The 22,288-nt window shown below is 45.0% G+C and overlaps 1 protein-coding gene across 1 annotated transcript in view; it reads left to right on the forward strand.

Moving 5' to 3' along the window:
- Positions 1-22,288, forward strand: part of st6galnac5a (ST6 (alpha-N-acetyl-neuraminyl-2,3-beta-galactosyl-1,3)-N-acetylgalactosaminide alpha-2,6-sialyltransferase 5a) — a 46,787-nt gene that overhangs the window by 15,698 nt on the left and 8,801 nt on the right. The window contains exons 3-4 of the mRNA XM_070975051.1: positions 10,852-11,264; positions 21,627-21,734. Coding sequence (XP_070831152.1) covers positions 10,852-11,264; positions 21,627-21,734 — 521 coding nt within the window. The remainder of the gene's footprint in view (positions 1-10,851; positions 11,265-21,626; positions 21,735-22,288) is intronic.

A 22,288-nucleotide genomic window follows, 5' to 3' on the forward strand; every position in this document is an offset into this window, starting at 1 on the left:
CCCCCACGTTGGGACCGCAGTATCGCCGATGTATTATTGATGTCTTCTTTTTGTTTTTCTTGGGCTTGTTGTTATATTGCGAGAACACAACCGTAATTGCTCCTTTGGGATTGAGCTCGACGGGATTTATTACACTCGTACTCCAAGATTTAACAGCCAGTCTCGGGACTGGAAGAAGAGGTTTTTGCGTTGGTGTGAAAATTGCCTGTTTGCCCTTGTTCACAACAAACTTGTCATCTCGAGTTTGACGGTTAACAGTTCACTGAGTGCCATATTCAAATTTCCTCCCGCCGTCCCTACCCATGCATATATTTGCCTTCACGCTAGGATTATGCTGCACCTTTTATCTTTCAGTTTCATTTTCAGATGGCTGTATCTAGTGTAGAAGGGGACTTTTGCAGTGCAGGGGTGGACGTGACGTGAGCGCGAAGCAGCGGCTCGCACCTCGCTCTCATCGTCTCATCCGAGTCATCGCGCTCACTAAACTTCCCTTAACAAGATCATCTTCTCGTTATCGATTCGGTCCGTTGTTTGCCGCGCCACGCCGGGCGATAACAATGCCCATCAGCCCCAACAGCTGATCTGAGAGGATTATGGGAACGTATCAGTGCAACCCATCAATAGCCAGCACGGTGATGATGATGATGACGGCGGCGGCGGCCGTAAGCTCGCTTGCAAATGTGAAATCTCCCCGGACGCAGAATTGACTCCAGGTGTCTCAGGAAGGGGCATCCTGCAGGTGTTTTAATGATGTTTGCTTCGCGCTTGCATGACGACCTTATCAGATGTCACAACTGTGGCAGCTGTGAAGCGAGCGAGTGCATTTCTAACTTTCCCTCATCAAAGGATGCCCCTGAAATCCCTCCGTGTCTCTCTCAAGGCCTTGCCCTACATTCCTTGGTCTCCAAAGTGCTTCTTTCTCTGACAGCCACTCCTTTTTCTTGCTCCTCTTTTTCATCTATCAGATTGCCTTTCATTTTCCTCCCCTCCTCAGCCCGCCTCTGTCTGTCACGCCTCCCTCCCCTCCCTCCCTCTCTCCTTCCTAATGTCCCTCTGTCGTCTCCTCCCGGCTCTTTCCTCCTCTCCCTCCTCCGCTCGCCACCTCCCGCTGCAATTTCAGAGCAGAAAGAGGGGAGAGGGAGAGATTCTTTGACCTGCTAAATTGCACCTCATCTTTTGTATTCATGCCAAGGCAGCTGTTCCTACAGGGATGTGTCTGTGTGGTCGCTCTCCTCCTCTATCTGGGTGGAGGTTACAGGGACAAGCAATGGCTGCATCATTGTACAGTCTGCACCAGCAGCTAGCAGGCTGATATGGAGCCAATTAAGGCAAAGGAGTGTGTGTTGTAACAAGGCGCAACCCGATTCTCTCCACACTCCCACTGGCTTGACATGCCGGGCTGCCTGGGTCCGGTCTTTCCAGCAGCTCATACTAATGGAAACCCACGGCTAGAGTTCTCCTCCTCGGCTCGTCTACACCAGACAAGGCGAGGAAGAAGAGAAGGAGGAGGAGGAGGTTCGTGTTTTATCAGGGAGGAAAGAGACAAAAACAAGATGCAGCGCTCTTCTTCTCACCTTTCCGTGCAGGCGGTGAGGAGAGTTAAGGTTTAATGACACGGAGTCCTGCCTGCAGGGCAGAGTCGGCCTGCACACGAGCTGCAGAGGTGTTTGGGATACAAGGGCATTTTTGATTGAGGAGGAAGCACGAGGGAGTCGAGAGGGAGGCGGTGGGTTCAGTGCGGGCAGACACGAGAAGAGAACAGTGGGTCCCAACCTTGACTTGCTTGTGGCCCCTTTATATGAAACCAAGGCTTCTCGTCATAAATTGTGAACGGTTCACCGACACAAGATTTCCACCTGTCAGATTAATTCACTTTAACGAGGCCAACAAGTAACACCAGAATATTTGAGAGTCGAGAAACATCTGAGAAAATCAACATGTTTTTGCACATTAGAGTTGAACTCACTCTTCCTTCCCATCTCATGACTCCGTGTGGGCGAAAGTTTTGGTCGAAGTGGAACAAAGGTGAGCCGTGGATTCTTCTGCAGATCACACAGAAACAGGAAGCTCAGCGGCGAGCCTGTCCATCGTGTGGGCTTCAGTGCAAACGAGCGAGACGGAGCGAATATTCGCAGGTGTTAATGTGACTGTACCCCGGAGATGGTGCGGCTGGATGAACGCTGCTTTCACCTTTTTGCTGCAGCACACGAAACGCGTTCAAGTTGATCAAAGCTGCTGTTTGACAATCATTAGTCGCACAGCCACAGGAGAGAAAGCATTGTTTTACCGGTGTCATCCATCCTTGATAAAACACAAATAATAAACATCTCCTCTCTGAGGAAAGTTGTAAACCAAAGTGATGTCAAACCTTCGTGTGATTTCACTTTATTTCCGCTGATGATGTGACACCAGGTAACCATCAATTTATCCATCAAGTTTGAGCTGCCGTTCAGAGCTGCACCACAACTGTTGTGTTTACTCCTAATTATTACACTTAATCCTAATCAATGCTTTTGTCTCCCACTCAGGCGACAGCAGTCCTCCATTATGTGGCCTTTTTTAGAAATGAGCAGAAACAGCATGAGGTTTGGTTTGCTCCTGTCAGGCTTCTGATCTGACGCTTAAATTTGGGAGTCAGCGTCTGAATTCTTCTGGTTGTGAGTTTGATCGGGGGATGCAGCTTTTGTTCAGAGGTGCCAGATGTGTTGTTTTGCCGTGGTGTGTGTGTGTGTGTGTGTGTGTGTGTGTGTGTGTGTGTGTGTGTGTGTGTGTGTGTGTGTGTGTGTGTGGGTGTGTGTGTGTGTGTGTGGTGTGTGTGTGTGGTGTGTGTGTGTGTGTGTGTGTGTGTGTGTGTGTGTGTGGGTGTGTGTGTGTGTGTGTGTGTGTGTGTGTGTGTGTGTGTTCTCAGCTTGATGTTCTCTGAACTGTTGAATCCCTCTCCAATGGCCGTACACTTTTTACTTTGATCACAGACATGTGCACACAGGCGCACATTAAATCGCTCTGTAGTGCAGTCTGTGTTGAATTTCTCTCTCTCTCACACACACACACACACACACACACACACACACACACACACACACACACACACACAGTGAAGAGCCCTCTTTACACCCCTGTTTGCTTTGAAGATCAGAGCTCAGCCACCAAAACGCTCTGGATGATATCAGTTCATGTTTCCACCAGCACCCCCCAAAATACATCATCAGCCATGTCACTTCTCAAAAAAAAAAAAAAAAAAAACACTCTCAGATACTACTTTTCTTTCTGAAGGAGATAATTGCCCTCCATCAAACATGTCTTCTACTCAAGGTGCCCACAGAAAACTCTGGCCTAATTAAGACCCGAGCGTCCGAGCAGCAGGAGCTGTCAACCTGGAGTGCGACTGCTGACCGCTGGAATCCCTAATTGCCTCTGTTTCGATATCCACTCTCTCCTTCTCGTCCCTCCTCCTCTGCCTCCTCCTCGTCTTCATTAGCTCTCAGCGGAGCCCGCTCCCCACCTCAGCGCTGTCTAATGACTGGTCAAACGTGCATGCTGGACAAACAGCTCCAAATAAGCCCTCCTCCATCGACTCTGCCCTGCGGCGCTCAACCTGCCGGAGTGTGTGTGTGTGTGTGTGTGTGTGTGTGTGTGTGTGTGTGTGTGTGCGCGCGCGCTAACACTCGTCAGCACAATAGGAACAGGTCTGACTCTTATCTAAGCAGAGCGCCTTTACCTCCATAACTGAACTCCCTTTTTCCTCTCTGCCGTTGCCTCCAGCTGTTGTGATTTTACTCTAATTGCTAAGTGCACTGGTGCTGCCCCTTCCACACGCTCCTTCTTTGCCGCTGTTGACTCTAAATGACGTTTTGTTTCTCTGCTCCTTTGCTCTTTCCATCCCTGTCCATTTTATTTCTTAAGCCCAATAACCACAAATCACACATTTGCCTCGAGGGGTTTTCCAGCGCAGACAGTGTACGACACCCTTTGTCCTAAGATGCCTCGGAAAAGGAAAAACTCCCCAGAAAACCCTTTAAGGGGGAAAAATGGAAGAAACCTCAGGATTGCATGCAATAAGTGTCTGTGCAGAACGGACCCTTACGGCACAGACGATCAATTATATATCGATTGTGAACATGTTTGAAGACTTTGGAGCCGGGAGGACGTCAGGGCAACCTCAGGAGTCGCCAAACAGACGTCACATGACCTCATCTCCGTCATGGAGATAAGGAAAGAGGAGAAAGGAAGAAGAGCTCGAGCACACCTGTCGCACAGAAGAGAAGAAACAGACGAGAACAGCAAGCACGTAACCGAGACAGAGGGAGAGACATGAGGATGGAGGGGGAGGAGGAGGGAGGAAGGATAAGGAAATCCTTCCTCCCTCCTCCTCCTTTTTATCCTCCCATATCATAAATTGCACATTTTGGCTCTCACAGTAGGAACCAGCTTGACTTATTTTTAGGGCGTTTTTGTCCCTTTTTTAATCCGATTTTAGAGCTTTTTTGGGCAATTGTGCTTAATGATGAAAAAACACATCAGCATTGCAAATATCCCCTCGATTCATCTCAGCGAGATTTGTTTTAACTTTCCCCCGCTGCCAGACACAGCTGGCTCTGCAGAGGACTGCGGTGCCACTTCCCCCCGACCAGCCCGTCCTCTGCTCTGCTTTACTGATGCTGCATTTGTTTGATGGGTTTTTACAGTGTTGGTGGTTTTTAATGGCTGCTGCTGCTGCTGTCGTTTGCTGGTTTGTCTTTTGGGATGGCAGCGTCGGTCCACCACATTTAGCCAGTGAAATATCGCAAAATCCACTCGCTGGATTGTCATTAAATTGTTTTACAGGCGTTCATGGCTCCCAGTGGATACTGAATGACTGTTCCTGTAGTGCCGCCATAAGGTTGACATTTGTGGTTTTGAGCATTTGGCTCAAAGCGCCGCCAAGTCTCTCAGAGCTGCTGGTACGGCTGTCGACTCTTCAGCTCATTTGTACAACTGCTGCCTGAAGGGGTTACTCTGTACATATGGCAAGAACTGTGATTGGTCAGCCTGGGGCTGCTTGTGTGTCCTCCTCCGAGTGTCTGATGCCTGCAGAGGCTGCTGAGAGCGATGCTGTGGTATCCACCCCTTTTCAAAGCCATGTCCCCCGCAGACCTTCTGCCACCACAGCCCGGCCACGAACGAGTCCAAAACAGCGAGCGCACAAAACATCCTCACTCAGTAATGACACAAGGCGGACCTTTCCACCCGTGCTCATGACCCAAAGTAAATGAAATAATTCAAATACAATTAGTGTGGGAGCGTAATTAAGGCAGGTTATGACCAGATTGCGTGCAGTACATACATGATTTGGTGATGTATAAATCAAAGTCTGCGCTGCAGGTAACTAAATCCACCTTTGTCTTAGCGGCGCTAACACTTTGCTCTGCTGTAAGCTGCATCTTTGGTTGTTTTCCGATCAAAAGTGGCTTTGTTTTTCCCCACTCATGTGATCGACAGGCCATGCAGGACAAAAGCTGCATTCACGACCCAGTGAGCAACACATGGGGGTGAAGTACAATAAAAGATATTTATATGTATATTGAGGCCAGAATTCCCCGGCTCCTTTTGTTTTTTAAGAGATTTCTAGAGCATGTTTGCTTCAAACCACCATTAATTTCTGACTGCGGGTAGAAGTCCTCTCTCAGAGGACGCTAGAGAAAACAAAGGCGTCTTTGACGAGCCTAAAGGTCAGCTCGGAGGAGGCTGAAAACGCTCCGTTTTGTGGTATTTCCGGATGGTACTAGACAGCCAGACAGCGTCCTGCTGGGCTGGATGATTGCCACCTCTCATAGCTCACATTTACCGGCCATATCCTTCGCATCCTTGAAGACCCGGCATCCTCACTAAGCCCTCGCTCGATCCCCCTTCCTCCTGCGTTCAGCCACACAAAATCAATAACAACACTCGAATGCTATTTCTCCGCTCTGAGGGGGCACAGCATACGTCAAGCGTAATGGTTCACTGCAGCGTAAGTATGTCTTTTCCTCAAGGGACCGAGCTGAGTTGGAGAGGGGAGGGGGGAGTCGGGTGAGGAATTAAAGCTGATTTCATGCCCCCTTAAGACCCTTGTGAGTTTTAACCACCAATTATTGCCTGTGTTACCCATGAGCAACAGAGGGCCCTGAGCACCGACTGCAAAGCCAATCAGGCCGGCCGAACGGCACCATCTTCTCCAACTACAATCACAAAGTAATAATATGTGATTATATGAATCCTCTGTGGCTTTTATTCCTCCCTGTACTTTAATCACGCCCTATTTTACACGGTCTTCACATGACACTCAATAACCAGACTGCCCAGAATAACAGTGGAAACCCACTATGGCGAGCATCGTGTGTATTCAGCACTTGAATCAACAGCAGAACACTCTGCAGTAACGTCTCACACACCCACCCCCGTCTCGCTCCGCTCTCAAGGATACCACTTCCCCGGGTGATCTGGCACCAGCCTGCCTCTCTTCCCCCCCCTCCACCGCCGCTCAAGGTTGATCCCCGCAGCTCTGACAGCCATGTTTTCCAGGGGTTAGGAGGTCAGGCGGGGCGAGCGGTCGGGCGGGCGATGATGGTCCACCTGGCCCTGTGAAGGACGGGCCCGCTGGAAGCAGAGGAGGGTTCAGATGCCGACAGAATGAGGAAGCAGAGGGCAGCCCCCGCTGTCGGGGTTGTGGCTCCTGCAGGCGGAGCAGAGGTGTGATTGGCTGTTGATTGTCTGCAGGTGGGTGGCTTTGGTACTTTTACTAGGCCACTGTGGATGGATGGAAGAATGGGAAACCAGGGCAGGCTCCCGGTGTGTTCCACAAGTGGGACAAGGTTACTCTTCATCCCTCTTAGGCTGGAAATCACACTGTGAAATGAAAATGATTTTACCCTCTGAGCTAATAAGTCATAAGTGGAAAGCTTACAGGGTCCAGCTTCTGAAATGTGAGGATTTGCTGCTTTTATCTGTTTGCTCTGATAGCAAATTGAATTTCTTTGGCTTTTGGACCACGGGTCGGACTAAACAAGAGTTTTTTCTGGGAAGCCATGATGGCCATTTTCATTATTTTCTGATCTTTAGAGACCAGAAGATGGATCTTTAACGTCGACAATAATTGGCAGATTAGTTTAGAATAATAGCTTGTTGCAGCTCTGCAACATCAAATGTTTTCTAAACCTTTTTGCACCTCGTCTGGTAATCAAATAGTAGACGGATGGTCTTTATTGTCCCTCTTCATGCCTCACATGAGAAATACACAATGTGCATACAGCTTAAATATGTACATATATTCACAGTTATTCCCTGCATGCAGAGGCGCTGAATGAATTATTTCTGTTTTTAAAAAGTCTACTTATTAATGAACGGGATACGTTACAACAACCTCAGTTTGAAAGTTATGTTGTGCACATTAGAGCCAATCAGGTCTGCGTTTAAAATCAAATGAAGTAAAAGTACACAAGTGTTATCAGCAAAACACGCTCATCAAAAGTAAGAGTACTCACTCTTGAGGAAAATGTCCCTTTTGACACCGCTGGAGTTTACAGATGCATCGGCGCGTCAGCAGCATTTTACTGCTGCAGCTGGTGGAGAGGGAGCGACTTTAACTACTTTATATGCAGTTTGGTAGAGTCTGGTGGTTCCCAACTCGGGGGTCGGGCCCTCCAAAGGGTCACAAGATAAATCTGAGGGGTCATCAGATGATAAATGGGAGAGGAAAGAAGAAAAAAAACTATCTTCTAACACACACATTTATACAATTTAACAGCTCACAGACCTCTGAAGTGTGGCAGAGGCCCCAGCTAGACACTACTTCTATGTGAGGGGCCGCAGCTCCAGGCTGTAATGGGCCCTTAATTATTATTTTTTAAGTATAAAGTAGCATAAAATATAAATACTCTAGTAATTGCAAGTACCTCATGTATGTACAGAAGCTCGTAGAGTTCAGTGTGATGTCTTATTTATTTGATGCACACAGCTCCTGCACACGTCTCAAAATCCATTTCTACCCAGACTCCACTGAAGTTGCAGAAGAAACGTGCACTCGTGTCGCTTCGTTGTGCATTTTAACAACGAGAAATGATCCTGGAATGGTTTTGTATTCTGTTAGATTGTCTCAAAACTAAGGATGACTTCTCAGAGAAGTCAGAGGGCTTTTAAGTGGAGCAGCTCCACTGTTTGATGGCTATAATATGTGACTCAGCGGAGAAATGTTTGCTTTGTGCCAACCTGAAAAACGTCTCCTGAAAATTGCTTTTCCTCTTCCTTCTCTATTTTTATGCCGCCAGTAAGACAAAAATAGCCTAATGGTAATCAGAATACATTATTTATTTTGGCTATTCTTCTGGGTTAGATTACTGATTGTAGCTTTGATCAGCTGATGTAACTTGATACACTTTTAATGAAGCGTAACACTTGGAGTTTAGACACAGTAAATCTTTTAATTATGATCAAAGGTGTGTTGTGTTACAAAGAACAAAGCCAGCGATTTCAAATACATAAATGATGGATATGTTTTGAATTATGAAGCATTTATTCCATGAATCATTGAGCGGAGCACCGTTTTCACGGAGATCGTCGGGGATGGATCCAATCTGAATGAAGCGTTCAGTTCAGAGTCTGAGGTAAACCACAGTTTACCTCGACTCCATCACCTCAACGCAAACCGCCATATTGGACGGGTCACGTAATTCCGGCTGAAATGGAGAGCCCCGTTCAGACCATCCAGCCTATTTCTTGGTAATAGTCTGACCGAGCTGCCTGAAGAGGCCAATTCTGACCAGCGAGGCTCACTTAAATTCTCTGTGAGACAGAGGAAGCGAGAATAGGGTCTGTGGAGCCACTTAAAAGCCCCTGGGTGAAAATGGGATTTCTGACCTGCTTCACTGGTGCTGCAGCTCTCCAGCCAGATTGGCTGTCAAGGCGCTGCCAGGTGGGAGAGGGTAGGGCAGGGGGAGATGGGAGGAATGGATGGATGCTGCTGCTGCTGCTGATGGTGTAGGCCGCCTGGACCTCATTAGCTCAACATTTCATCAAACACTACGGCACCGGGGTGGCTCTCACTGCCTCCATACGTCTCTTTTCTCCTTCGCCATCTTTTCTTTTTTCTCTTTTTTTGTAGCCGCTTTCTTCTGTCTCCTTCTCTCTCTCTCTCTTTCTGTGTGTCTCCCTCTGCTCTTTAAGGTCTCATTAACTAGATGAGTCTGCTCTGCTGGTAATCTGCCACTAAGTCAAAGTCAGCAGCTGAGGATGATGATGACACATCTCCCCTCACCACACACACATCCAGCCATAATCATTTGTTCTTGTTAATGCCACAGAAATGTAAATTTGTCACAGCTATATGAATGTAAATAAGCAACGTGTTTCTGCTGGGGAGGTATTTCAGGGCACATTACGGGGCTGTGCAGGCCTGGTTTGCATATCATTGATTTTCAGAGCAGGGGTCTGTGTGGAAACAAGGAACATCCACATGCACACACACTAAGATGCGTGGCAGACACACACCAGCAACATGTAGATCTTAACATACGCAAACAGGTCTAATGTTATTCATGCATGTGCACGCACGCTCAAATGAGCAAGGTGCAGAGGAAAGAGGCCACGCTTAATGAACTATACGGTAAGACTGTCAGTGTGGTCTCAAACGGTGGCTGCGTCTCCAACAACAATAACAGGGGATGATTGCGTGGCTGTGTCAGAGATGATTTTTATAATTACAGCCATAGACGTCATTTAAAACGGTAAAATACCACGAAATGCTTCAGTGGAACAGATCCACAGCTGCATCTTTTCCTGTCATTATTGATTAATCTGTCAGTTATTTTCTTGTTTTGCACAGTTTTACACATGTCCAAATTGACTTGTTCAATTTGCTTGTTTTGTCCAACCAGCAGTCCAAAGCACAAAGATATTCCGTTTATTGACATGCTGCAGACTCAGAAAACAGGCAAATACTCGAAAATGAGAAGCTGGAAGCAGATTTTATTTATTTATTTTCAACAAAGAACAGGAATAACTGACAATGGAAAAATAAAATCCTCAGGAGATGTATAATAAAAAAAAACTTTTACGTAAGCAAGTGCATATATGTACTGCACAGAGGTACCTATATGCCCTCAAGGTATGGCATACATGTCCCCAAACAGAGGTTAACAATAACAGGTTAAACATTCTTTGATGATCCATTTCATTGCAACGTGCTCTGGCTGTTATGAAGCAAAGCACTAAAGGATTTGTGTGTGTATTTAATGCACATATTCGTGATTTGTTATTGTTCTTATCGGTAGTATCGTTTCTATATTAAATGCTAAATACTTTATAGTTCAGATTTGATCATTCAGTATGAATTTCCTGCATCTGAACTGCTGTTTTGGAGGTAAACACACATTCCTGGGTTGTGTGCGAGTGGGAGAAAGATGTAAGGTGAATCCTTTGTAAGACCCCGGGGTTTCTACCAATCGCAAAGCAATATGACAGGCTACATATCCCCAGGAGGCTCTGTCGCTACCCATTTGTCAACAAAGCATTTTTTGCCTCAAACACATAGTGAAGCTTTTTACCAAAGTTCCCCTAGGTGTGCATTTCTGTCTGCTTTGCATATTTCTGTATAAGCCAGGGCCAAACAGAACTTTCAGAGCATTCCTGACTTGTGGAAAAAGAAGAGTTTGTCGAGTTTATAACAAATATGGTGCAAAACTAACATAAGAATTCTGCTGGCAGTGCTGCAGGTGTTTCCACAGGGAGCGAGGGGCCAAATGTTTTGATGCACAGTATATTTTTATATGTGAAAGTTTATTTATTTTCCCCTGTTTACTTCATGTTTCTTCTTTTTCCTCTCTTGCTTCCATCAATCAGCCTCTCAGGATGCACTGCCAGACCTGCGCCCTGGTGACCAGCTCAGGTCACCTCATCGGAGGCGCTCGGGGCGAGGAGATCGATCAGGCCGAGTGCGTCATCCGAATGAACGACGCTCCCACCGCCAGAGGTTACGCCCGCGACGTCGGCCGCCGCACCTCCCTGCGTGTCATCGCTCACTCCAGCATGCAGAGGGTCCTGAGGAGTCGCCACGAGCTGCTCAACGCCAGCCAGGACACGGTGTTCATCTTCTGGGGCCCCAGCAGCTACATGAGGCGCGACGGGAAGGGCCTGGTGTACAACAACCTGAGACTGATGAACCAGGTGCTGCCCAAACTCAAAGTCTACATCATCTCCTGGCAGAAGATGCTGCAATTCGACGAGCTCTTCAAGAAGGAGACGGGCAAGGACAGGTGAGGGATGATGGGAGGGCGTCAGGGTGCAGTGAGGATTGAGATGCATGGAGGACGGCGTGTTTAGCTCCTGAGGTGACAGCAGCGTGGATAGAAAACACATTTCTCTGTCACAGGTTCTCACATGAGAGAATTTGCTGCTTTTTCTTTATAATTTAACCTCTTGGTCAAATAATAACTGCAATTTGACAGCTTCACCTCAGGCTATGGGGAGAATATGATCAGCATTTTTCACTATTTTCTGTCTTTTCGTTGACTTAACGATTATTTCAGTAAAAAGCAAAAATCTGACAGATCTGCTAGTCATGAACATAATCTTTAGTCGGAGCCTTAGATTACACTGACATCATAATATTGCTTTGTTTTAGTTAAAAGCTCATATCAGTGTGCTGAATTTGCATATGCTTGAGGACCAGTGCTCTCTAAATGAGTACCTTTACTCACATCTCAGTATCACAACTTTCTAATCGGTGTAGTTATTGTAAGGATCAGACAAAAGAGGCACCCTGTCCTGCTCAAACGAGCTGCAGAAGCAGGCAGAGATGTGCAGCAGCATGAGGAACAATGTGAAGCTCAGTCCAGGCTGGTGGATAACAGCTTCCATTTCTCCTCGGGGCTCCAAAACTCTATTTCTTTAAGCAGCCTTAACAGAATATTTTTTGATATTTTGTGCAAATGAAAACTTTTTCCCCCTCTCTCCTTTGGGCCAGAGGAGAGAAAGTGTTTTCTGCAGCTCGCCTGCTCACATAAAGCAGCCCCACACATAGAACGACAGATTTCCAACATCGTCTGACCTTCAAGGAGACAAAGTCAACGCTGCTCTGACGTGTTAGAGGTTCATGGCTTCTTCAGCTACACTGTACAACAAACAGTTCAGTCATTCACTGTGCGCTTTGTAAAAATTCTGCCACAGTTTTTAGTATTTTGTACCATGAATTAGTCATTTCTACCCTCAAAACTGATTAAAGTAGAAACTGTTCAGATGCTTTTATAATGCAGTTCAAGCTCTGACTGTGTCAACAAAAGCACATATTTTACAACACGACACCACATTAGCTGTTTCTTTGTATCAAAAATGATGAAAATCAGCTTGTAGAGACAATTAAATGCCTTTAAATGCTCTGATTTTCACACTTGGTTGTAGTAAGAATAGAGGGAGGGAACTTTTGTTAATTATAAGCTAACAGCATCAGTTATTAACTTCCATTTGTAGCTTATAAGCGGCTTGTAACTTTGAGGCCCTCAGCTGTATGATGCGGTCCTTAGTTTTGGTTGATGAGCTACTTGTTTCACATGTAAACAAATTGTAGACGACGGCGCTCGCATGCCAGGGTGCACAGCAGGAAGCTGCTAAGTAATGACTTTTTGTCAAAGTCATTACGTTGCAACAGTTCTACCAGTTGTGGGAAGCCTCAGAAATCAAAGGCTGTCGAAAAGCACGGCGCTGCTTTTACTGGTTTTTTGAAAATCAAGCTACATCAGTAGTTTCACAAAAATATGTGTTAATTTCATGCATTTAGACGCCTCTCGAGTCCCAGATGTTGGCGTTTCCTGCAACTTCTTGAAAGTATCGCCAAAGGAAACGTTTCAAAATGGTCGAAGCTCAACATGAAATACTAATGCAGCTTACAGAGAGAAAAGCATGCCATGTACAAATGGTTTAGAAAACACGGCGCCGAGTCGCTGCAGCACCTTCTCTCAAGCTGAACAGTGATAAAAGAACTCAAATTTAATGAGTCCTTGCTGAGTTCTCAGTCCTGTGGCCATTAATGCTTAATGAAAACACTACCGCACACCCTCTGTTTGTGTGTCTCTCTCTCTTTGAGTCCTCGTCAGTGGAGACCGAATCTGACTTCAGCCTGAGAGAGATGTCAGGGGAATAGCTCAGACGCCCATCCTTCACGATCTGTGTGTACAGTCATGATAAACACAATGAGCAGGCGGCTCCTGCTGCACTGTTTCCTTCACAGTGTTAAGCATTAATATCTGTGAGGCTTATTTGAGGTCATTTCTGCTCCGTGGACTGTGTAAAGTATTACTTTTATATCTAATATTTAGGAAAAGTTTAAAGGGTGTTATCGAGATGAAAAATGTGGTGTTTCTTTATGAAATAAGAGTATTTTAATCTATGAAATGAATCTTGCCGTCTTGAAGGATTTAGGAGCCTGTGTGAGCAGCACTCGTCGCAGAGTTTCTGGGTGATCAGCTGTATGATCGGCAACCCTGCGAGCCTGTAATTGTGATTATGGGTTATGCCTTTTCAGGGAAGGCAATTAAGATGGTGTGGGAGGTTGTCACATCCGCCCATTTTAATAACACCAGCAGAGGAGCAATGAAAAACAGGTGTCCCTCTGCATCCCCTGTGTTAAATTGCCAAGCCGGAATGAGCCTCTATTGGTGATTAAAGGCAAATTAGCTTTTGAAATAACTTCTTTTTTTCTGTTAAGTGTTTTATGTTCCCGTAATGCGTTATTGTAACCGCTAACTGCCCCGCTGTGCTGCGCTGTTAGGTTTCTGCTCGATACATTTGGGCCGAGTCGTGTTGGAATAAATTGCGTGGGGTGCGGGTGAGATATCATTCAGCTGTCAAAAGATCACAGTCTTGATCCCTTTAAAAAGCAAATCTACCTGCTGCTGAGAAAGCGGAAAAAACGCCAGCTAAAGCCTCGGCAGTCGGAAACCGTTCTGCGGTGACTTATGAGAAAAGGTCAAAAAGCGGGAAAGAGAAGCCACAGCAGGCCCGCTGTGCGACAGATCGCGATGCAGCGCAGAACAAGTGGCCTCAGCAGGAGACTGAAACGGATCCAGAGTGACCAGAACCAGACCTGCTCATGAACCCGAGGTCGTAGTTATCTGTTCCCAGAATTACACCCAGGAATCCTCTAAAGAATCAATTTAGGCATAAAAGGTCGCTGATAACAGCAAAGAAAAAGACACATTTACCAGGAAATTCACTCCTGCTTCAAGCACAGTGGAAGAGTAACCTTTAAAGGCCACGCACGCCCCCACATGTGTATTAAGTTATTTTGGCTGCGGCTCAGGTTCAAGGTGGGCAAACCTCTGCTGGGACATACGAGATGTCACCAAATTACTCCAACTAATACCAAACATAAAGGTGTCATTTGTCCCGGCCTGTCAGGCACGGCAGAGGTACCAGAAGAGTCGGGATGTCAGATGAGCACAAAGTGTGTTTGCATCCACCCGTTTCTATGCGCATTTTCAATTTGGGCATAAAAACTTGAAAATTGAAAAAAGAACTTGCAAATAAGTTTTCATGCTTGGCTGAAGTGGAAAAATAGAAAAGGCAACAAAGTGGAAACATCGGATCTGTGTGGAGCGATAAGGAGACTAACTGTCCTCAAAGTCAGATTTTCATGGAGTTTCCATTGTTTGAGGTTTGACTGGAGGTCTTTTCATTCCATCATGTAGTTTGTGTAAAAACCAGAGAATCAGCGCCAGCAGCCGTTCACCTCCACGCACACGCCTCCAAATACAGAGGTTCAAATCTGTGCTGCGGTACATGGATGGAACTTGACTGCAGCCTGCGTACGCCCACTCAGACTTGAAAATTCAAGGTCTGATCAGCCAAAGTGAAATCGCCCATGTAGGTGGACCATAGGTGTGCAGGGCAGAGCCCACGAACCAGGACGACGTGAAACAGTGCTGGAGCCACTCTAAGGGGATTGCATGTAGTATATTTTGGTGGAAAAGAAATTAAATGCGTTGGCCAGTGAACATTTTACTGATGTTCAGTGTCAACATTTTTGATATGTGTGAAAACATTTCATAATTCGGTGAATAGAAAATGTAATCCAGCCAGCAGTACGTCTCCAGTCGCATTTGTTGTCGCTAATTATTTGTATTTAAACATAATGTCCTGGAGACGAGGTTTTAATGTGCACGCTGACTCACTGGGACATTTGATGGAACTGAGCCATTGTTAACGAATGTGTGTCACCTTTTTTTCATTTAAATGTAACCGAAAAGAAAACCTATTTGGGTTGTTTTTTCTGTTTTTTAGCATCTCCAGAAGCAATTATGTGGTTGAAATGAACAAGCAGTAGCCTAAAACCATGTTAAGAGGGAGGATGGATGGAAAAATATGAAATGGAAATGAAAAGAAAACCATGCTGCAGCAGGGGAGAGACAGACTGTATAAGCAGGGGAAGTGAAAACATGCATGGAGAGAGGTTGAACACCAGAGGAAAGAACAGCTTTATCTCTGCCGTTTTCACCGTGATGCGATCGAGCTGTAGATGCAGACAGCCTTGGAAAGTGAAGTACCTTTTTAAATAAGTAATAGGAAACAACAAACAACATCTAATCACTGGGGTTGAAGGTGTCAGGTACAGATCAGCCTCTCACTGTGGGCGCCTTCTGGTGAAAATAAAAAAACTGGACCTTGATATCAAATAATGATTCATAAAAAAAAATGTCTTAATATGCTTCGGCTGCACAAGAGTACGCTGAGAGATGTTCTGCAGGTGTTTCAGCTTTGACGAACGCCACCTAATCACTCCTTCATGTGACCTCTGCCTCGCAGCAGTTGCATAACAACCATTATGATAAACTCAATGACGAGCGCTTTAGAAACCGATACGACGCCACAACAAAAACCAGAGCAGCACAATAATTCTCCTCCTCTAATCAGCTTCTGCTTCACGCACAAAAAACAAAAAAACACTCCTATTTGATCAAGTTGAATCTGTAATGCTGCTTTGGTCAAATCAAGTTGTTTTCCCGCATCAAGCGCCATTATCTTCAAACCAGTCATCTCCTTTATCAAATACGAGCGTTGTTTGAAAATAATCTCTCATTTTAATAGAAATAAGATTTTAAGACTCAAGGATCAAGGCACAATTAAACTACTCATTACATGCGTACTTTCGCTAGCTTTACAACACCAAACTGTGTAAACACGAGGAACAGCGCTGTTCTGCATCACAGGGATAAATCTGTGTTCCCTCTCACAGCTTGCTTCCAGTCCTTTTAAAGGCAGCCATTGACGCTAAGATCTTGACATTTCACACCACATTATTCATCAGCATGTACATAAACAAGGAAATGAGGAAGACTTCTTAAGTGAGATTAGCTGCATGCCTCTTGACTAAGACCTCCGCGCATCCACCACAGATTGCATGGTGACAAGATGTTGTGCTTTGAACTTTGAAAGTTTTCTCATTTGGAAAAGAGGTGTGTGTGTGTGTGTGTGTGTGTGTGTGTGTGTGTGTGTGCGTGCGTGTGTGTGTGTGTGTGTGTGTGTGTGTGTGTGTGCGTGTGGGCGTGCGTGCATGTGGGCGTGTGTGTTACCAGCCTGTTGTCATAAAGCCCAGTGGCTGTGTTTGCATATCACAACAAATCAACATGTTCCAGACAACCTGGGTCCTGTCTTAATTAAATGAAAATGAGAAGTCTGTGCTTCAGCTGCGATAGCATCACTTTGGCTCGACGCTGTTGTTTGTCGCATGGACAGACTCTAATAAAGATGAAAGCCGGACAAAGGTGCTTCGTCACCGTTGATCACACCGTCACTCGGCCAGCGCACACTTAAACAGCAGGGGCAGACCGTTTGTAGACAGCAAACAGGGTTGTATTAAAAGTTGGATTGGGTTGAAATGATGAAGGAGGAAAGTTGTTGCGGTTGTTTGCTTGATTGTTCAACAAGAGCAAAATTAAGACGTCTCAAATCACTCCTCGTTTTCTACATACTGCGCTGTATTTACTTTCTGCCATTTTATTTGTGTCTCCAAAATTCAGTGTAAATGTGTGCTCTATTTTGTCTCCTCAAAAATCCCCCAAATCGAAAGGTGTCCTTGAAATGTGCACCACTTTCTGCTAACAATCCTACATATTAGCATTTTCTAGATGTGAAAATTACAATTGTTTGAGTCTAAACGTGAGTGATGACACAAAAATGATTTAGAAGTGTCCAAAATCACAGTTTACTGCTCAATGCCAGCAAACAATTGAATGAGGAAGTGATTTCAGACACAGCCTTTTCCATAGGCACACCAACCATACGTTAGCATGCTAATGTGCTACCGCTGGCATGCTAGCTGACTGTAAGCACATGAAAAGCCATTATTAACTTTTAAAAATTTACATTCATACACATTTATACACAGACAAAAAGAAAGATGCTCAATGTATAAAATTGACTGTATTTATTGTTTTTTAGTCTTTTTCACTTGGCTGACAAGTATGCATCACCATGTTCACTTGATAGCATCAGCATGTCAAAGAACGCAACATTAATGTTAACTATAGCATGCTAATCTATAGAAAAACATTTAGCATGCTAATGTTAGCATGCTAACCTGCAGGTGAGGTCAGGTCATGGTGATTCTTTGTGTGGCAGCTTGTTACATCCATAGTTTGGATGCTAACATGTAGCCATGTTAGCACTGATCTGTTAATCTATCGGCTAAGTATGTGTACACGTGGAGTTTGACTCTGGTTTTAAGTTGCTCTCAATGTACTTACAAACAGAACAGTTTACAGAAAGGTAGAAATAGACAAACTGCTTGGTTTTCTTTTATGACCATGGCTGCTTGTTAACCAGTGGTGCTTCATGTCTTCATGTGCTTCAGACCACTTCCAGAGCTGGTTTTCAGTCTGTTTGATAAAGGGTTTGGATTGGTCCCAACTATCTTCACATCCCATTTGGACTGGGGCAGTTAATTTATGCATGTCTTATTTGGGTAGATTTTTCACTGTTCTAAAAAATTAAACCTGTATAGTTTCTTGGCAATAGTTTTTCAAAATATTTTCACCAAATATTTCCAACCCAAGACAGTAGAGTTTATCTTCATACTTAGACTCTGGGGTCCTGTCTATAACCAAACTCCTTTCAACACGATGGGAACATTTCCACTTCCCAGGAAGATGTGTGTCTATTCCACCATCCCCAAGCGGGGAAGTCTTCAAAACACAAATGTAAAACAGGATTTCTACTCAAGCATTTTCACCTTACATAGATCCCCCCTACACTGTCCTCTCTGTGAGAAAACAACCAGGTAAACCATCCACTCCAAGCATGTCACCCTTACCAAGTGGAGGCGAGCATGGTGTCGAGATTCCTGCCTGCTTGTTCTCGTCAAGACTTTTGTTATCAGGCTGAGGCTTTGTTTCTGTGTCGCGCTGAGTTAAAACCTGAGCTGCTGTGGAGGCTAGTGTGCATGTGTGGGAACAGACAAGACCCAGCTTTCTGAAAGCAGCAGGGTGACGAGGTGGTCGAGAGATCAGCAGCTCATCCTGTCAACCCGCTCTGAAGCTATGGGTTGAACCTCCTCCTCCCCAGGTCACATTACTTTAAAATATATGATGAGTTGTCGTGGAAGAAGAGCCAAAGAAAAGTTCAGATTAATTTTGATTAAAGGCTATTTGAAATTAAAGATTCGCATCAAACGTTGTACATACATTCATGGTTCCTGAGGCTGCATCCTAATGCCTTTTGCGATTCCTCTAGCAGTGCCACGAGGTTGACATTTGTTTTACGGCCAAATACGTGATGGCCACATTTTCTGACAAATTCATCAGGGCTTCATGCAAACAGTAGAACTCATTTTGTTGTCCTCATTCACTGGTAATTTACTCTAATATGGTGAGCAGCTTGATGTTGGCGAACTGCAGCTTTACGGTTACACTTACGAGATGTCTCTGTTGGAACAATTATCGTCAAGTTTTCAGGGGTTATTTATATTCATCTTGTAACCTTACCACCATTTTTAACATTTCCAAAGGGGGCATCTTAAAATGCACCTGATCACTGATCCGTGGATGCACCCACTGGTCACCAGTCACAGTCACAGTCGAGATGAAGTTCAGCTGTGCAGCGGGGGGAGCATGACGAGATGCATCGTTCTGCCTGAAGGATTCAAATTTATCCCAGCTGATTTTTTTTACATCAGCTCATACTTGAAAATTTTCACTCTGGGTGTGAGGGAACAACAGTGGTGATGCATTTTTTCCATAATTAATTTATAAATTGATTTGATGAATACTGATTGTTCCAAAAGTGCTTTGGACCACAGCAGGTAAACCTCCTGCATGATGATGCTTGGCAGTGATTACAGTCATGGCTGCAGGCCAACTTACGAGAGATCAACATCAGGAAGTTCTCAGTCATTACTGTGTTGTGAAAACAAGCTAGCAGCCATGCTAGCAGCTCTGTGAGAAGAAGAAGAAGAATCCTTTATTACAGAGGGGGAACTGGTGGTGATCTTCTTTTTAGTGAATGGAGGATACCCCAGGTGAACACGGGGAGAACATGCAAACTCCACACAGAAAGGCCCCTTTCCTCGAGCAGCAGGCCCAGATGGCATGGTGGAGGACACGCCCACAGCGCCCCAGATGGGAATCCAACCCAGGACCTTCTAGCTGTGAGGTGACAGTGTTACCACTGCTCCACTGTGCCACCTAAAGGCACGAGAGGCAGAGCGCTACTTTGGGCTAAATGCTAACATCAGCTTATTCATAGTGACAATTCTATCAAGCTGATGTTTAACGAGCAACGTTTACAATGCTCACCATCTTAGTTTGGCGTGTTGGCCAACTACAGTGGCATTTGCACTGTAGTTGGGACATTAGTTTTGCGGGTGTTTGGTCATAAACCGAAGTGTTGGGAAACTTTTTTTTTATCGCTGTTGTGTTCTTACAGAGGAATAGTTGTGAGAGATAAGAACGAAGACAACAAAGCTGGAGAAATAATGACATGTGCATGTTAAAAATGGTGCATTCCAAGCTATAGAAATCTATAATGGAAGTTTGTGGATGTTTTGGTGTCTGACGGTTACTTGGTTACTGACGCTGTATGATCGATTGAACTGTTCGTCACAGTGACGGCCTGTAGGAAGAAGCTGTTCTTGTGTCTGGTGGTGGTGGCATACAGAGCTCTGTAGCGCCTACCAGAGGGGAGAAGTTGAAACAGGTCGTGTCCAGGCTGTGACGGGTCCGCAGTCCTGTTTCCTGACTCTGGACATGTATAAGTCTTGAATGGAGAGCATGTTGGCACCAGTGATTTTCTCTGCAGTCCTGACTGTCCGTTGCACTCTGTTCTTGTCTTTCGTGTTCACTGATCCAAACCAGACAGTGATGGATGTGCAGAGAGCAGAGTGGGTTATTGCAGTGTATAACTGGATCAGCGGCTCCTGAGGCAGGTTGAACTTCCTGAGCTGGCAGAGGAAGTGCATCCTGTGCTGGCACTTTTTGATGGAGAAAGTGGATCCCAGAAACATGAAGGATGATAGGGGGGCAGTGTTGGGGGGGTTTCCCTCTAAGGGTTAATGCCATCTCTTCTCGTCTGTATGCAGACTCGTCGTCTGATCACACTTGTTTCGATATTTCAAAGTCCTCTGAGGACCCTGAATGTCTCGACAAAATATAATGTCAATCTGCTGAGTAGTTGTCACTTGAAATACGCCACTATTGGGCTACAACACATAAAACATTTTTTTTATAATTTCATTCAGGCCATTAACATGGTTTACTGTTTGTAGTTAATTAAAGAAATCCTCCAAAGGTGCCTTTGAACCATGGACTGCATTTTAAACTGCAGCCCGAATGAAAGAAGCTTCTGATAAACATTTCAGTGTATTTTATATGTCACAATGTTCTCTGTGCAGCACATTTTAGTTTCATAATGGCTTATTTATTGCTGTCAAAAATGCTAGAGTCAGAGCTTTAGGAGTTATTCTTTATATATATATTAATTTTAATTAAAGATATTTTGACTTTAAACTAATGGTTTTACTGGTCCTTAGGAAGTGTTGTAAGTTCTATGACTCTGGAGCCCATTAAATCAATTCACATCCAACAAGGAATTCATTAAAAAATTTCTGTTTGTTCATCTGACAGCAGCCCTATGAGAGAGAGCACATGCTGATGGACATTTAGATTTAGAGAGATTTTCTAATGAAAATCAAATTCAGATTTTTCTCATAGCCGCACATCTCAGAAAGCTGTGCTTAGTGCTCATTTCTTTGTAGGCATGTTGAAAAAGCTGCAGTCTGAAAGCAGCTGAAGCTTCACTCATTTCAGCTATCTGCACTAGATGCAGTCCAAGGCTACTTTCTGATTAAGGGTTTGATTATTTGACAGGGTTCATTTGTATCAGTCGATATGTTGGATGGATCTGTATTTTAATGAAGCTGTGAGGGAACTTGAATGATCTCACAGTCAGGAAAATCGACCTCTGGATTTAGATAAATCTTTATTCTGCCATAATACACAGATGTGAGATTTTCTGATTATCTTTCCCAGTTAATCAAGTTCAGAAAAATCAAACACGCTGCCGTTTTCATCCTAATGGTCTCCCATGCATGAAATCCAACCAGCTGTTTTCTTTCTCCCTCCTTTCTGCAGGAGGATATCAAACTCCTGGCTGAGCACCGGCTGGTTCACTATGACCATCGCCCTGGAGCTGTGCGATAGGATCAATGTCTACGGCATGGTTGCCCCGGATTTCTGCAGGTGAGACAGTGGCGCTGAATGTAAAACATCATCATCAGCTCATCGACAAGCACCATCACCAAGAGTTTTTAAAGCAGGGCTCTATATGCAGCCTTCAAGTGTATACAAATTCATCGCAGCACAGCCACCTGATAAGGAAGATCAAAACTGCAAATATATTCAGGCAGCTGATAAATAAAATGTCAGTGTGGCGGGAGATGTATTGGGAATGCTAAACTGCTGCATATAATTAAAAAATAAGTCGGTAAAGCGGCAAATATTTAAACTTCATGCTGGTTTGTAGATTAATGTGCATGTGAGACATGAGTGGGAGATGTCTCACTCCGCTCCCTTTTCTGGCCACCAAAAGCATTTCACAGTGGGTCAGAGGGTGTTGACGATGCAAAAGCAGTGACATGGGACATTGCTGCCCATATAGAAGGTTTTAGAGGAAACCGGCTTTGTTTAAGATCTGTATCGGCAGACATGTGCCCCCTTTTAGCCTCTTTTTGCAGGCGCCTGGAAGATGGCGTCGGGTTATCGGGGAGACTCATCTCACCCGGTCTAAATCCCTG

This window comes from Chaetodon trifascialis, chromosome 11, assembly GCF_039877785.1.
Source record: "Chaetodon trifascialis isolate fChaTrf1 chromosome 11, fChaTrf1.hap1, whole genome shotgun sequence".
NCBI lineage: Eukaryota > Metazoa > Chordata > Actinopteri > Chaetodontiformes > Chaetodontidae > Chaetodon > Chaetodon trifascialis.